The sequence below is a fragment of the Anopheles coluzzii genome, chromosome 3 (genome assembly GCF_943734685.1).
Source record: "Anopheles coluzzii chromosome 3, AcolN3, whole genome shotgun sequence".
In the NCBI taxonomy this organism is placed as follows: Eukaryota; Metazoa; Arthropoda; class Insecta; order Diptera; family Culicidae; genus Anopheles; species Anopheles coluzzii.
Window position 1 is genome coordinate 5,263,500 of NC_064671.1, and position 17,112 is coordinate 5,280,611.

The 17,112-nt window shown below is 47.2% G+C and overlaps 1 protein-coding gene across 1 annotated transcript; it reads left to right on the forward strand.

The window, feature by feature from the left end:
- The first annotated feature begins 1,228 nt into the window (after positions 1 to 1,228).
- LOC120956947 (transcription factor SPT20 homolog) lies at positions 1,229 to 15,418 on the forward strand. Its single transcript, XM_040378793.2, has 3 exons — positions 1,229 to 2,202; positions 6,700 to 8,591; positions 8,680 to 15,418. Exons 2-3 carry the CDS (start codon positions 6,735 to 6,737, stop codon positions 8,797 to 8,799), a joined length of 1,977 nt encoding a protein of 658 aa, XP_040234727.2. The 5' UTR covers positions 1,229 to 2,202; positions 6,700 to 6,734; the 3' UTR covers positions 8,800 to 15,418.
- The last annotated feature ends 1,694 nt before the right edge of the window (positions 15,419 to 17,112 follow it).

Consider the following 17,112-nt stretch of genomic DNA (forward strand, 5'->3'; position numbering starts at 1 on the left):
GGCTCCAGTGGCCAAAACTATTTGCCCATCCATCCAGCAATATCTGGCAGGAGTGAAAGAGAGACAGCGACCCAACCCGAGCAGAAAGAGTGAACTAAACGAGCAGAAATAAACTCAATAGAATGCAAACACAATCAACTCAGCATGGTGCAAAACCTCGAGTCTTTGTGTTTGTCTGTGTGTGTGTGTGTGTGTGTGTGTGTGTGTGTGTGTGTGTGTGTGTGTGTGTGTGTGTGTGTGTGTGTGTGTGTGTGTGTGTGTGTGTGTGTGTGTGTGTGTGTGTGTGTGTGTGTGTGTGTGTGTGTGTGTGTGTGTGTGTGTGTGTGTGTGTGTGTGTGTGTGTGTGTGTGTGTGTGTGTGTGTGTGTGTGTGTGTGTGTAGGGGAGAAAAGATAGCAGCAAATAGCAACGAAAACCAGTTGACGGGAGGGAGACAAAATCTGCAAACGTCACCCGGTGGCAGGCAAAGGCAAACACCATAACGACGCAATTCAGCTCTGTCCTAAAAATAGAATTCGCTTTCCCACCCATCTCCCATCCTTCACCCCTCTTGGGAAATCCTCCCAAAAGCATGCGGCATGAGTCGGGATGGGAAGCTTGCAAGCTTCGGCTTCGGTTTCATTCTTCCTCGCAGCACACACGAACCTGCGCGCCATGGTGGCGCATGGCTGTGGTGAACGCGGAAGCTCAACACCCCCCCCCCCCCCCCTCCTCCTATTCTTCCGTCTCCCAAGAACGCTCCAAATGTTTGAGGCAGGCAATGGAGCGTGCAGAAAATGGGACGTCATAAACACCGTCTTCCTCGAATGTCCGGGCCGGAAAGAACCAAACACGCACATACACACACAGCGGGAAAATCGCTTCACACACACACACACCCGCACGTACACAACGAAAAAGGAAGCTTTCAGCGGAGGGATGAGACCGCTGCAAATGAAAGAAAGCTTCGCGAAAAGTGTGACGTTTTCATTTCCACATTCACTGTCCAACACACACACACACACGCCGCTGGAAAACACACACACAAACCCGGAACTTTGCTCAATGAAGGCACACCACAACGCTGCAACACTGCGCAACACAAAAGCTTTCCCATCGGCGAACGAGTCGCGGCGAATTCTATGGAACTGCGAATGGTGAAGAAGTGAAGAAGCCCCACACTACGGGGAAAGCCATTGCGGTGTGGTGAGACAAATGGGGGAGAGAAGGAGGTGTACGAGAGGGGTGGGGGGGGGATTTCATTCAAAACGTGTGGGCGACTGACCCGACCGCGACCCGAAGCTGCAGCACGAACCGAACAAGCCGAACGAACCGAGAGCTGAGGGGTTGAAGTCTATAAAAGGAACTGGCCGTACGCGCAAAGGCAACATTCCGAAGCAAAATCCGTCTGCGAGACGTGTGCCCAGAGACCAGTGTAGCCAGCCCTTTGACAGAGTGACAGTGATAACAGTGGAAACAAGTTCCTAGCCTACTGTGCATCACCATCTCAAAGACAATATAGCTTCCTGTGGTGCGTGAGAAGAAAGAGATATAGAAAGAGAGAGAGAGAGAGCTTCTCTGCTTAGGCGACGGTGTGTGTGTGTGTGTGTCGAGTGTGTGGGAAATAAGGGGGATAGGGCAAGGACAACGAGGCAACCTCTGCCTGCTGGAATCAACTTGTTGTTTGATCTTCCCGAAGTGGAGCGTCCCGAAGTGTCGTCGTGTGTTCGCGCACGCACCTTTGTTGCGTCGACTTGGTTTTGTGTGTGTGTCTGTCTGTGTATTTGCCTTCGGTAAGGCTTTGAACTGGCGTGGGTGTCCGAGGACGAAGGCACCCGAAAACACCTACGCACGCACGCAGGCTGACCCGTCCAGGCACAACACAATCCTGCTGGACGATTTATGCAGTCGAACCGACGGACCAGGTCAGTCAGTTCCCGACACTCGCTAGGATCAGTACACGGATCCCAAGAAGAAGAGGAAGAAAAAAAGCAGCACTTGGCTTTGTGTTCCGAACAAGCATCAACCCGTTAGAAGTGTGTGATACAAACAGACGATACGAACAAAACGGGGTGCAGTGAAGTGAAGTGAGAAAAACGGCCCGAACTGAAACTGAAACAACAGGGCAACAAACTTTTTCGCCAGCAACTCTCTAGAGAGTGATTCGTTACGGGGGAAGTTTTATCCAGTCCACCAGCAGTACCACCAGAGTCACATACACCAAGTAAGTGCTAGTAGCTCCTATTAATCTTGTACTGGGCAGGGAAAGTAAGCGCTCGTGTACCATCAACAGCAGCAGCTACACTTCTCGCTCCCGTTGTGTGGCTGCTTATACATTCCCAGCTTTCCCACTGCTTTTCCCGTTGACCTAATTTTGCCCCCATGCAGGCACACAGACACACGCACACACACTCGGTGCAATGTGCTGGCGGTGTTGGGTGCCATTTGGAAGCCGCTCGTAAATGTAATTCCCTTTTTGCAACTAGCAGCGGTGTGTTACTTCCCTCCTTCCGTTGTTGCGGAAGCGAGTCCCGGGGTCCGCGGTCATCGCACCGTACTGAACTAAAGTCCTGTGCTAGTGCAGTAGCAGCAGCAGTGGCCCTGCGTTGACCTGTTGACAGGTAATGTAGGTCAAATGTGAACTCCTGTCTCGCGAGGAGAGGTCGTAGCGTGTCCGTGCACCATCATAATGTCGGTCGGTCGATGCAGGAAATCATGTTATGTGTGTGTGTCTGTGGGTTAAATGGCGTTAAAAAAAAAACAGGGGATCCTGCAAGTGACACGCTACACTGCACCAACTGTCGCATGTGTCCTTCGAAAGCCTATGCCACCAGTTGTGTGCTTGTGTGCGCGTTCTTTATGGCAAGCGCGACAAACGGTTGAGCAAGAGTGTTTGTGAGAGAGAGAGAGAGAGAAGGCAAGCACGACTGAAAAGCTTATCTAGATTGCTGCTGCAGAAGTGACCTCAAGGCTCGCTATACCTTGGCAAATTGTTTGGATTATTGCGAAGCTCTTTGATGGATGGGAGCCTCTCTCCATCCATCCATCCATCGCCGTTTTTTGGCGATGGATGGAGCAGCACGTTGATGGAGTGGTTGCCAAAAATAGACCACCCTTTACCCCGCCGCCACTCGGAAACTGTCGATTGTGCTGAAAATTTGCCATTCATAGCAGAGCAGTTCGTTTTCTCTTTTCCCTCCACAGAGGAGCGGATTGTTAGATGCTGAATGTTTGGTAATGAGATCCTTTTATCCTCCACTCTAATTCCAACACATCTCGTTCATTTGCTCGCTCTCTCTCTCTCTCTCTTTCTCTCTCGCTTCTGTATTTCCTTTTTGCATTCTTCTGAGGCTTGTCTTAGCTGGAAGCTTGGTTGTACAAATCCGGCTCCCAATTATCTGCGAGCACATCAGCAGAACCAACTCCATCGGAAGCTAAAATCCGCTTAGATTTATTTGTCAAAGCCGGTCTTATCACTAAACGGTCCACTGGGGTGTGCACTGATGTGCTGTGGCGTTTTTCGGCTTCGTGCACTACACTAGAGATCGCTCCACAGGCGGCGTAATCAGGCGAATCAGGAAGGGAATTTCAACCCCTTTTTGTGTGTGTGTGTGTTTGTTGGAAAATGTTAATTTGTGTGACTGTGTGAAGGCTGTGTCAGTTTATAACAAACCTTGTTAGCCGAACCGGATTTTCCACCTGAAAGGGTCATGAAGCTCGGTTCGAGGCCGTCCCGTGTCACGTTTTCTGCAACAGCTCCCGCAATGACCTTCCACGACCCCGGGAGCCGACGATGTTATCCGGGTTCCCCGAGGGGATGGATGGAGCGAGTGGATAAAACTTTTCATCCTGTTCACTCTCATCTCGTTCACGCTCCTCTCCACTGGTTGCACATTCGTTAGCAACCTTCGAAACCTTCACACCGGAATATGACAAAGTCAGTCACTGCGGAAGGTCAGTCCGCGCTGTTAGGCTTCATCCGGGGTTAGCTCTTTTGCTTAATTTACTCATCTTCCGTGGAAAAGTTTTTGACACGTCCTCCGAACACGGGGGGACACCAAAGAAGAAGTGGGGCTCCACAACAGCTTCAATCGCACGTTGGTTGGTCGGTTCGATTCGATTGTGGGGTTCAAATGGTAGTAAAAAAAGCAATGAAGGATGAAGAAGCATTTGAAACGATAAGCTCCGGAGGGACTCGTCGGAACGGAAGATTGTCCCCGTGAAGTGTACCTTTCTCTTTTTGCGGCCAGCGGGACTCAGGGAGTGGGGAAAGCGGCAAAGTGAAAATGATGTTATCGTGCTGGAATTGTCCCGGCTCTAAGCGTGCGTTCGGGGAATTTCGGCGAGCCTCTTAATTGACAACTCGCCATCGAGTCCAATTTGATGTTTGGCTAAGACGCGTGTTGTCTCGAGTGGTGGACACTTCTTTGCGATTAGATTGGAGCACTTGTTGAAGGGGGGACGGGGGCGGGTGTTGTTTTCTGTGCCAAGGACTTGGCGCACGAATGGGAAATCTTGGGACAGTGTGAGTATGAGAGCGACTAACCTGCCACACGGTGACACGGTGAGATTTAGCAACACTCCACTTTAACCTTTTGCCCATAAATTAATAAAACAAAGTGTTTGGAGAGCATAGGAAGACGCTGGGAAAGGGAACAACCAAGGGCAAATATTTTCTACCCATTCGACCCCACAGCAAGATAGGGTTACATACCATCCCGACTGTTTCATGGAAAGAGCGTTTCGGTTTTGCTCTTCTAGCGCTTCTGCTTCTTCGACAAACAAATTCCCAAACACCATCCCGGGGAACGCTCACCGAAGGTCATCCGTTGTGGTAGGCTTTCTCCTCTTCTCCCTTAATCCAGCATAAATTATCCAATGTCCTTGCCAGTAAGGCTGGCGCTCCTGTCAACGTGGTCCCGCCGTATAACATCTTCCCATTTTTGGTTTATTAATTTAAGACACATTCACACAACATTCCACACTGGTGCGCACCGAAAAACCAGCGACCAAAACCGGAACGGTTCGCATGCAACAGCACAACAGCAGGAGGAGGAGGAGGCTAAGAAAAGGAGAGAAGAAATGGGCCCCCAAAACACCACAACAAGAAAGACGGCAAGACAATTTCCAGAAATAGTGTTGTGTGTTTTTTAGTTTGTTTTTGCTGCTGTCCGGGGCCACCAACGGACCGAAACGCACGGCACACGACGCAAATCGAAGCGAAAGGCGGAAGTCAGTGCGCCCTCTCTGCCCTGTTTCTTATCACACTCCATCGGCCTCCCGCAGGGTGATATACGGTGTGTGTGTGTGGCCAGTTTTCCGAGGCGAAGATAAAAACAACCAGCTTGGGGGGGGGAGGGGAGCGAAAAACGCAAACAGTAGTTTTTATCTTTGCTATCGGATCGGCTACTGGCGTTCGAAATAACAACCGGTGGCTGCCTGGTTCAGGAAACAACACCAAAACCGCACCGTGTGGCCGTGTGTTTCGCCACACAATAAAGGTGGTGGAAAGGCAGCGGGGGGAGGTTACATGCACTCTCCTAACAAAGAGAGAAAACTGGAGCTTGGAACAGCCGGCGGAAGCCGCAAGTGGGACGACGACGCGCCAGCACTAACTTTTGACCGAATGACGCAAGTGAGCGCGCGCTCGCGCCCTGCCACACACATCGAAAGATAAATGATAATGATTATGGTCAAATAAAACGGTGTGATTCATGTCCCCGCATCAGCTTTCCGACGGCTTGTCTCCGGCGGCGCTGAGGAAAGGGTGTGTGTTTCTGTGTCTGTGTGTGTGTTATGCCTCACTTTCTCTTCTCGGGGCTTTCCAGTTTTTCCCTTTTTCATGACAAAAATCCCCGACAAAATGTTCAAACTGGTAACAAGGTGGATGGGATTTTCTTTGGAAAGGCTTTTCCCGTCGGTAACGATTACCCACGCGGTCGCGGAGGAAGAAGGAGAAGCAAAGCACGCTAACGCAAACAAAGGTTAAGGGTTACCAAGGTCTAACACCCGAACCAGCGGGTATAGCAGCGGCGGAAAAACCGGCCCCAAAACCACACACAAACACACACGTACACACTAATCCGGGAAATGTAGGACAGCGGGTGGGGTCAGCGGGAATGTCACCCGGCGGGGGTTCGTTGCGGTGTGTATGTGTGTATCTCCTTGCCGTGGCAGTAACACAGCTAGCGTGCTCTTTCCCACGTGTGTTGCGCGCGCTCGAGAGTACGGCGCCGTTTGTCGGTCTTTGTCTGACGCCGATGACGCAAATCGCGCCCGGCGTTATACCCTTCCTCGTTCCCTTCCGCGTCCCTTGATCCAGCGTTTTCCCTTCGTGGTTTTGAGCCCGTATGCGGTAAGGAATCCTTGAGCGCTCTCTCTGCCTCTCTCTCGACTGATGTTGATAATCAGCCGACCACCGGGCGTCCCTAATCCCTGCTCCTGCTTCTCCTTCGCCGCATATCCTTCCACCGGCGAAGGATTGTTTGGAAGTTCGTGCGTCAAAACTTACTTCGTGCATGGGTTGGGGGGAGCTGAAGAAGATGGTGCCCCCAAAACGCTTGCAAGCATTTATTATCACTTCAACGGATAGCCGCTGTACACACAATGGTGCTTGTGAAATTGGAGTTTCCTTTTTTGATATCAGCTAAATTTATATTTTTCTTCTCTTTCTTCTCTTCTTTCTTCCCCCCATGAACCCCTATTCTTGGCGGCTCATTAGATCGGGTACTAATTTTGCACACAGTTTCGCACACAATGGCCAACACGTGGACACTGACGTGGGTCTTGGCGCTCTGTAGTGTGATGAGCCTCGGAAGGGCTGCCTCCTCACTGCCAGGTAGCAGCAGTAGTAGCGGTAGCAGCAGTTCCAGTAGTATCAGCAGCGCCAGTAGTAGCAGTGGTAGCAACGGTTTCCCAGTGTTTGGCACGAAACGGTACACTCGCTCTAACCTGCTGCCCTCGAGTGAGTACGGCGGTGGACAGGGCCTATCGCTCCCGGTGTACCACCTGCCGAACGCACGGTACTACGACGCCCAGCTGCCACCCCAGTACTTCCCATACGCCCCGTACCAGCCCCCGGTGAGCAGCGATTACTATGACGATGCGGGATACTACGGCGACAGCGCGGGCAAGAGCTACTACTATCTGCCCCAGCCGCAGCACCGTCGGTATCAGCGCAACAACGAGCGGTACACCTCCTACGGGCTGCCGACGTACCGGGGCGAGTACAAACCGACACCGTACTACTACGCCCACGGGCCGAGCTACAGCTACTCGGACGATCACGAATCAAGCAACCCGCTGGACGATCTGCACGAGGAGATGCTGCAGGAGGATGAGCGCGAGCGGGCGCGCGATTACTACCCCGTCGGACAAGAGCAGTGGTACGAAAGTCCTTCCCGCCCGGATTCGGCCTTCCTGCGCAATCTGATCCTGTACAACAGTCAGCTGGCGAACTTTGGTGGTGCTCGCGGTAGACAGCTTCCACCGCTCGATATGTCCAACGAGGAAGACTTTGAGGAGTACGACGATACCGAACCGGACTACGACTATGAAGTTCCGATTGCTGACACACGAGCGCCGGGATATGGTGAGTACTTCTCGGGCGGTGGCTACCCGTCGGACAGTGTGCCAGCGTACGCCGTCGGTCCAGCGAGCAGCCGCAACACGTTTAGCAAGCTGAACAGCTTCCGCAACAGTATGGCGAAGAATCAAATCGACGAGGATGATGAGGAGGTGCAGGAGCTCAAGTCGCTCATCCACCAGCAGAAGAGTAGCCAGCGGCTGCCCCCGATGCTGATGGACAAGATGGCTCCCTTCGTGCTGAAGCAGCAGCAACCGTACTCACCACCCCAGAAGCAATCCCAGCATCAGCAGCAGCAACAACAGCAGCAGCAGCAGGTGCAACAGCAGCAAGTACATCAGAGACAATCGAAACAACAGTACCAACAACTTCAACCCCAGCAGCAGCAGCAACAGCAGCAGCAGCAGCAGCAACAACAGCTGCTACGACAGAAGGAACAACTTCTACAGCAACAGCGACTGAAGGAGCAGCAGCAGCAGCAGCAGGAACGTTTGCTTCAGCAGCAACAACTGGAGCAGCAGCTTCAGAAGGAGCAGAAGCAACAACAGCTCCTGCGTACACTCTCCTCCGACTACCAACCGACCTACGAACAGGCGGACAACTGGCAGAAGGACAGCCCGAGCTACAATGCGTACGATTACGATGCGGACGAGTACGACGATTCCTGGAGCCACTGGGACCGCAAACGGAACGTCCAGCCGAAGAAGGCCACCTTCGTCAGCACTACGACGAAGAAACCCAAGGCCAAGGCGACTGCCAGCACTGTGGCACCGGTTACCTCGAAGCCTGCCGCCACAGTGGCGACGAAAGTGGCGACCGGCAGCGGCCAGAAGGAAGTCGTCCTGCCCAGACCCACCAACCCGCGGAACCTGTTCGCGGCGAACCTGATCCAGGCCGTGGATGAAACGCGCATGCAGCTCGGTACGCCCAAGACGGAGGACGGTAGCGCCAAACAGCACAAGGAGCCAAAGTCCAGCAAGATCTACGATGCGTTACGGGCCATGATCAACATGAAGCAGGATGTGGAGGTAGGTTTGAAGTTATTCCAGTAATTTGTGACGCTAAGCTAACGAGCATCTTGGGTCTTTTTTTTCCTGTCTTTTCTGCTTCCTCCAGGGTGCCGATCTTCGCCAGCAGTTGGAGCATCAGAAGCAGCTGGCACACATCCACAAGCGTTTCGTTTCGAACGAGGAGTCGCTCGTACAGCAGCTGGACGGTTTGAAGCGTTCGGCTTAAGTCAATCGCAACCGTCAAACATCGATTAAGTGAGTTTTTGTTCAGTGTAAGGACGACCCATCTTTGTTCCTTCATCTCTATAGCTAGATATTTTCTTTTCTTGTGACATTTCTCTCGAAAAAAAAAACCAAAAACCTGCTCAAACTATTCTCATTTTATCACGAAATAGTTCTTTGTAGCTAAATTTATATACCTTTTTTCAAATACCATCGAATGTAACACTAGTGAAGCGCACAGTGCTGCTCTATTAGTTACCCAATTATACTGCAGACTAGCTGATCCTGAAACAAAGCAGAGCAAAAAAGAAACACACACACACAAAACAAGGTTGAGACTGAATTCTTGTATATATGGAGTAGCATAAACACTATACAGGCTGCAAACAGCCAAATATATACCAAAGTTTGCAAAGCGAACACCTAAGGCGGCACTAGGCGGGAAGCCGCTGGATGATGATTCTTGTTATACATATTTATACCAGCCGCATGTGATTGAAGCAGAAGGTGGAAAACAGGAATTATTACTGAAAAAAACACAGGCCAAAGACGGGAGACAAACATGGCAACCGTACGTATGTTTACTTTCTAAAGTTGACGCCACAAAAGTGACCATACCATTCCGTGCGGCCCTTCCGTGAGCTGTGAGGCTAGCAACTGTGTGAGTTGGGATTAACAGTGTCTGCCTGTCCGTGCTTTTGAGGCGGCACGGACTGGAATCGTTACTTTTGACGCACAATTGTGCACCCGATGTTTATGTTTTACGCTCTGGGCTGTACTGCCCAAACTGTTTCCCCCCTCTATTTCCTTTTTTCGATTCAGTAGTTCAAACAGACAAAGTAGGGTTAAACGAAAAATGTGTCAATTCGCCTTTCCTTTTCCAATATTTCCATTACTGTGAGGTGCGATGGGTGCGATTTTTAATTTAGGAAGCTTGATGCTCGTAACAGAAAAGGCACAAATCACTTATCCTTTTGAGAGAGGAATAAAAGGTGTGGTGAGGAAAAAAAACCGCAAAAAACGACAAGCTTCATCATCAAACGAAAAGCAAAGCTGCTTTTTTCACTGTACAAAAAGGGGAGAAGTAACCCAACAACATAAAAAAGCAGCTAGGAAAAAAAGGCATAAGCTGTGGCAACCTTTCTTGGGAAAGTGCAAACACTCGTATATATCAAGCAAATGATAACAAACATGCAAATAAGAGAAAATGACACACACACTCACGCGCACATCGGGATGTTGCTGATGTGGTGATGAAAAAATAGGGAGAAAATAACCCCCCCCTCCCCATTGTCAAGATAAACAAGTGGGACGAAAATTCATCCAGCTCTTTGAACTGAGAGCGCACAGACACAGACTCTTTCTAAGGTAACAGACACACAAACACAAAGGGGAGTTTCACACCCCGTGCGAACAGAAAAAAGGGCGCACACATTGTGGCAAAAGTCCCTTCCAAATGGCAGCTAGCGCCCTAAGCAAACACAAAACTCGGCAGCTCCAAAGTTGGCTCCACCAAACTCAAGCACACAAGCACACACACACGCACACACGCCCGGGGACATAATCACATAACACGATCATGAGGCCAGGCGCACCACACCAGAGGCTTGCGTTTGGTTGCGTGCGGTTGAGCGAAAGCGCGTCTGCGTTCCGTTACACGTTTGCACAAACGATTAAGCTTACCCTGGAGGCTGCCAAGCTCTGGCTACTGGATCGTGTATGTATATGTGTGTGTGATGTCTAGGAGTGGGATGTGCGGGTCGACGAGGAGCCTGGAATCGAGTAACGATATATTAGCGATAATATAAAGTGCAAAACCTGTATTGTAAAGGGACAGTTCATACGGAAAAAGAGGAAAAGCTCGTGTGTTGAAAAACGGTATTAGTCACTAAGCGCAAGCAAAACAAACAAATAACTACTAACCGGTCTACTTATTGATGTTTAAACACACACACACACATACAGTTGCAGTGGAACAGATTACAGTTTACGATGGTTCGGCACAGCTGTTTGGTTCTGTTCAACCACCGAAAGCCACCATTTTTTCATCAGCAAATTGGTAACCAAAAGGACAATTTATTTACAAATTTCAATATGCGTTACGATATCATGTAAATGTGTGTGTGTGAGTATGCTGTGTGAACTCTGAACACTTACTATACAATCAAATCTGTACAAAAAACTGTAAATAGCAGCAGCAGCGTGTAAGGAAAAAGCACACAATTAAGAACATTGAAATCAAGAGCTTTCAAATCGGTCTCAAATTTAGCTAAGCATGCCGTGCTTTCGCACTTTACTTTTCCCCATTTGGTTACCACCCCTTTTGTTATTTGCTTTTCTTCTTCTTCTTCTTCTTCTTCTTAAGCCACAATTTTCTCACTTTTTGCACCATATTTTGTTGGGCTTTTTCAGCGAAACACCCCGCCATGTAAATATAAATAACAAACAAAACAGCAACTCAAATACACATATACAAGCAAGCCTTATTCGTCTTGGGTACCTAATCAACAATCAAGTATCACACCACACTCTAGCATTATGAAACTAAGCATTATTGCGCGTGCACTAATTAAGAAATGCACACTGTCCCTTCCCGCGGAAAACGGTTTACATTTTTTCCTTAGTTCCTCTCAACCTGCTTCCGCCCTTTCTCTCCTACACTGGAACGCTTTTCCCGACTTCGCTCCAAGCATGTGTGTGTGTGTGCACACTTTTGTTTTCTCCACTCTCCCTGATAGCACTGATATAGCGTCAGCGTCGTAAATCAACATTAACAGAGAACATGGACTGCATGTAGCTATTAAACAAATCTATTCAAATGAAAGTGTTTTAAACATAACAAAAAAAACTTACAACATACTGCTAGCTATGCCCCCTCACAGAGGGTGCGGACAAACTGGGAATGGTGTATAAGAAAAGCTTTAAAAGGAAATTCAAACCAACACATACAAGAAAACAGCGCTTCATCTTTAAACGAGTTTAGCTAACAAGCTTACGCTAACAACCCTGTCTGTGGGTCTAATGGGCAGGTGTGGTTGACGTGCTCGATGTGGGTGCGTGTAAGGGCTACTTTCACGTACTCTCTCCTGCATTGCTTATCATAATCGCTTTCCGTGTTTCCGTCTACTGGCCGGCGGTAAGCTCTAGGTAGAAATAAGATCAACCCAAATTGATTCCTTTGTAATTTTGTTTCTTTTACGCAAAAAGGGTTCACTTCTGTTTAACGATTACTCATTTCCTTGTCTTATTATGGGGTCAATGGGGTCGAACGGATAGAGGAGAGTGTGTAATTATAGTTCGCTTTAAGCACGCACAGCAACTCCACCCGGTAAGCATTTTAAGGGTACCAAACTCTAGTGTGTTTTTTGTTTTGTTTTTCATCAAGCTCAAGCATAAATGTGCCAGAAATAGAGCTACAAGCTACCAAAATAGTTTAGCAAGCAATCGTTCGCTTTGCTACACGTTGTTTTCGTCGTCCACCCTTTGTTGGGGAGTGCTTTTCGTTCGTTGCCCTGCTGATAAATCGGTCAGGATAAAAAGGTCATCAACAGCGAGAGCGAAATTACGAACATAAAACCCCGAAAATAACCACAATTTGCTACGTCATACAGAAGTGTTGTGTTTTAAAGGGATGTTTGGTTAAATATAGCTAAAAGCGGGAGAGCAATGAATGGGCTGTTGAACGTACGTTGGAGCAAGAAAAGGCCCATTATTGAACCAGTGAAAATACATTGCAAAACATAACTCAATGTTAAATTATGTTTTCAGCAGCTGCTGAACCATTCAAAGAAAGCAAGTCCGCACACGCACTGGGGACAATGCAAGTGCGCCAATAGAATGCAGAAATTGCTGCCCCCTTTTTCAAACCATCCCCCCTCCCCCCCACACAATTGACCGTGTCGCTATCTGTCGCGACGACTGACTGCGCGATGGCAGAAACGTTATTCAACAACCCACTTACGCTGGCAAACAGCAAAAGCGCACCCAACCAAATCAATCAGCACGGAAGAACCAACGCAAGGGGAGAACCAATTGTGGAGGGAAAATCCGGTGCGGGAAAATTATGTTCCTAGCCGCTTTAGCCGGGAATAGGTTTCTTGTGATCGAAAAAGGTTTTTTTTTGCCAAAAAACAAGTCCTCAACCCTGCATATAAGGTAGCAGAGAGTTTGGACACTGTTCTGGCACACGGCCAGAATTCTGCTTCTGCTTCCCCAAAGTCTGCCGGAAGCCGGGCAAGAGTGCATTCACCCCCAGCATTTCGGGAATGTTTGCCACATTGGCCGATGGCTGCCGAGGCCGAAAAAACCGTCGCAACCGGACCAGGGATGACACATACAGGAACCACATCCTTGTGCCATGCGCGCTGACAGAGAGGAATTGATTTTTTTACGTACTCTCTTCCTCCCACTCAGCTCGATCACGACAAACCTATGTACACTGGATTTCGGGACCGGGTTTGCTTGCTGCTGGTCAGCTACCAGCAGCATGCCAATAATTTTCGCCAGACAGAAAGAGATTTGGGGGACTCAAAAACAAAAGGGAAAAAGAACAACTTGCAAGCGACTCAAAGTTCCCAAAAGGCGTCCCTTACGGTGTACGTGATGTCTTCATGTTCCTCTCCAAAAAGGGGGTTTGGGAATCAAAAATTCTGATAAGCACCAAAGGGTTCTTGTTTGGGAAAAGTTAATCGCAAAAAATAGCCCAACCGACCTACACAAACAGCAATACTACACAGCAGGAAGAAAAAAATGGCAAACGATCCAAAGGACTCCCTCTTCATGGTAGTAGGAAACAGGGTAAAAAGATCACCCGAAGGGATAATCGAAAAATGGATTCTTAATTTTGTGAACAAAGATTTTGATTTTGAGGACTGCATGTGGGACGATGCTTCATGCTTTCCCACGCAAATATAAAAGGAAGGGAGACGAGAGAGAGATAGATAGAGAGAGAGGGTAAGAATGTGTGGATGTAAAGTAGTGATATGTAGAATGAAAAAAGTTAGTAAATGGATTAGGAGAGAAATTGCAAAATGGGAATAAAAAAAGGAAAGAAAAAGGATCACATACACAAATTTGACAATAAAAATATTGAATCGTTTTTAAAACAAACTATTTGTCGTTAGGTAAATAGCTGAGCGAGCGAGCGCTGGGTTGGGTTTGGCGAGTATGAGACGTGAGAACGACATGCGACAAGATACAAATAAGAGGCTGTTCTTTTTAATTCACTGTGTTCTTCTGTACTCACACAAACGTTCTCACTTATTATTGTGCTATAAATTTGTATAAACATTTCAAACACCTACTTATATGTTTTATTTGAGATAATTTTACGCTCATTCTTTCGTTAGCTGCCTTTGCCTCTGAAAGGGGTATGTTTTCATTTGCTTTACCACTATCATACCAATATCAATCGCTGCTCTAACGAAACTGGAAAGCTACAAAAGAAATAAACAAACTTGAGATACTTGAAATAGTGCCAACTTTTCTAATAGTTACGCAGAGATGCATATTTCTCAGATGCTATAAAAATAACGAACGATGTAAATCAAATGGCTGTAAATGGGGGGCATGGAGGGAAATGGAGGCTAGAATTAACGGACAGAAGAAAGCATAAGCATTCTATATTGATGTGTGTATATTTTTGGTACCTTGCGCATTTCTAAAATAGTGCATAACTTGATGAACACTCTGGAAACTGGATCTCAAAATTTGTTACTTTTAAGCAGAAAAACATTACTTTTGCACTACCCGTTCATAACGAAAACCATAAAACACTGCATTATGAGAATAGTTAATCCACATGATGTTCTAATCATTACATCAACGACAAGAAAATACAAATTCATAAAATAATGTAATAGAAATGGGCAAACATGTATGAAGCAAACACATTCCAGCAAAATGAAATAAAACAAAACACATGAGCACAAAACTACAGTAAATACAAACGAAGCTAAGCTAAGCAAGCAGATGGAAAACATTGAAAATTTCAATAAACTACCCATGCAGTACAGTACACAGTATACTAGTGTAAGTGATCCGTGGTATGATATCCAACCAAGTGTCGTGAAGGGCATGATTGCATAAACAGCAGAAAATAATCATACGGTTTTTGTCACTATGATGAGAACACTACAAAGTAAAGCTAACAGGTGAAACATCACAACTAACATAATTTTAAAAAAGCCCGAACAAAACCGAAACATTACATAGACAATGAAATCTTGTTGGTGATAGTATTGATAATGCTGCTATGAATTGAATCGAGAAGGTGAAAATGCCGATGTAACTGAGCAACAGGAACATAACAATGATGGATAAACAAAGAGAGAGAGAGCAGAGCAGAGCAAAACAGATGATAAAATAAATCCATATACATAAACAAGCGATAAACATTCACAAACAGATCAAAATTAAATGTTCTTTTAACTTAAAACAGAATGAAGCTGAAAAGGAAATGAAAAAACATTCAAAACGTATGAGCAAAAGATGAGACAAAACTTCAAACCTAAAACACATGCAAAGAAAAGAAAGGAAAGTAACATAAAACACACTACAAATGTACATATCCTCTCTATGAAATAAAACCAAAAATAAAAAACACACACACTTTACGATCTTTATACGTGAGTTTAGCAAAAACCAAAACCAAACTACTCCGATCAGCAGCTTTGTACATAGAATAAATACAAATATATACATATATACATACATATATATATATATTATATACATACACAACAGCATTTCTGTGTGCGTTTCATTTCGTGGACCTATTACAACTTGAAAGAAATTCCACCTCAGCTGAAAGCTTCGCCTCGTGCTCGTACGCACCATTTCTCTCTACTTGTTGCTTCACTCTTAAAAGGTCAAATGTCAAACAGCGCACAACAAACGGGGCCCGGCAGAGCAGATGGGAAAAACGGTAAGGTAAGTCGCGGGAAATACGGTACGATACAAAAGTTAGATGAACAAAAATTTCTATCAAACACAGCAGGATGCAGAGTTGGGGTGAAAATTACGGTACGCTTCTGCTGCTACTACTGCTACTAGTACTACTACTACTACTTCTCGTGACAGAGAAGGCCAGTGGATGACATTTTTAAAATACTTTTGCACGCTCCAGTGAGCGATGTGGGTGAGTATTATGAAACTTTTGCAAACCCACTTCAAAACCACAACTCGAACGAAGAGATCTCTGTTGTAGGCATGGGCATGGGAGGAGATCTCACCAGTGAGGCATGTGAGGAATTGCACTTAATTGTAAATTTTTCCTCAAAACTTCCTTCCCTTGAACACAGCCTTGACGTGTGGCGCAAAGAAGTGGAAGCGCGTGTAGGTGTATCAGAATGCCAGAATGGAAGGAATTGTGTACTCCAAAGTCCACTCAGCTTCTTTGTGTGTACTGTGGCGCCCCGTAGCGGTGGTAAGTTGAAGTCTGAATTTTATGTAAAGTTTTTGTAGAACAGCATGAACCAAGTGTCTAGGTTTTGCACAAATTAATAATTGATTTCAACCTCACGCACACACACAGAGCTGTTTATATTGCACCAAACTCGGACTAAAACTTCCGTTTAAACATTTAGCGAGTCTCGGAATGCTCATTAAATGTTCGCATTAGATGCTGGCCCAGCCCACGCTCGCTCGCAAGCGAAGGCACACACATACGCCGCATTAGTGGAGCCCATTTTTCACCATTCTACCCGTCATCCCGGGACCTGTTGTTGTGGCGTTCTGTGGGCCGAGGGTCCGCTGTCCTTGAGACCATCTTCTCCGGAAGCCGCCAACCTGGTGCGCCAGGGTAGGGAGCCACGTGTAGTGCAGCGGAACATTACGCGTGGCCACGCTCGTAATATTTCAATCAACTTCATCAGCCTGCCATGTCGATTGTACGTGACTACGAGATGTTCTTCTTGGCAGGGGGAAGTAACCTAGCCCGGTCCAAGCGGTCCAGAGCGTCGTGGGCGTTGATAGATGGCAGGAGGCCCGACTGGCAGTAGAACTCTGCACAGACGCGCAACAGCATTGCTCACGCCTCTATGTTCCCGGAAGGATACACCGGAAGCATCGGTGTGCATGGGATGCTTTTAATCATAAGAATTCCTTTTGGCCCACAACCCAATGCCACATGCCGCTGCTTCTTCTAGCTGTTGTGCAGTACGGTCTTATGATTATGAAGTATTATCATAATGACTTTAACACTTGTAAGGCAGCATTGGAACAGGTTGTTGAGGTTTCTGTTTGCTGCTTCTTCTAGCTGTTGTGCAGTACGGTCTTATGATTATGAATTATTATCATAATGACTTAAACACTTGTA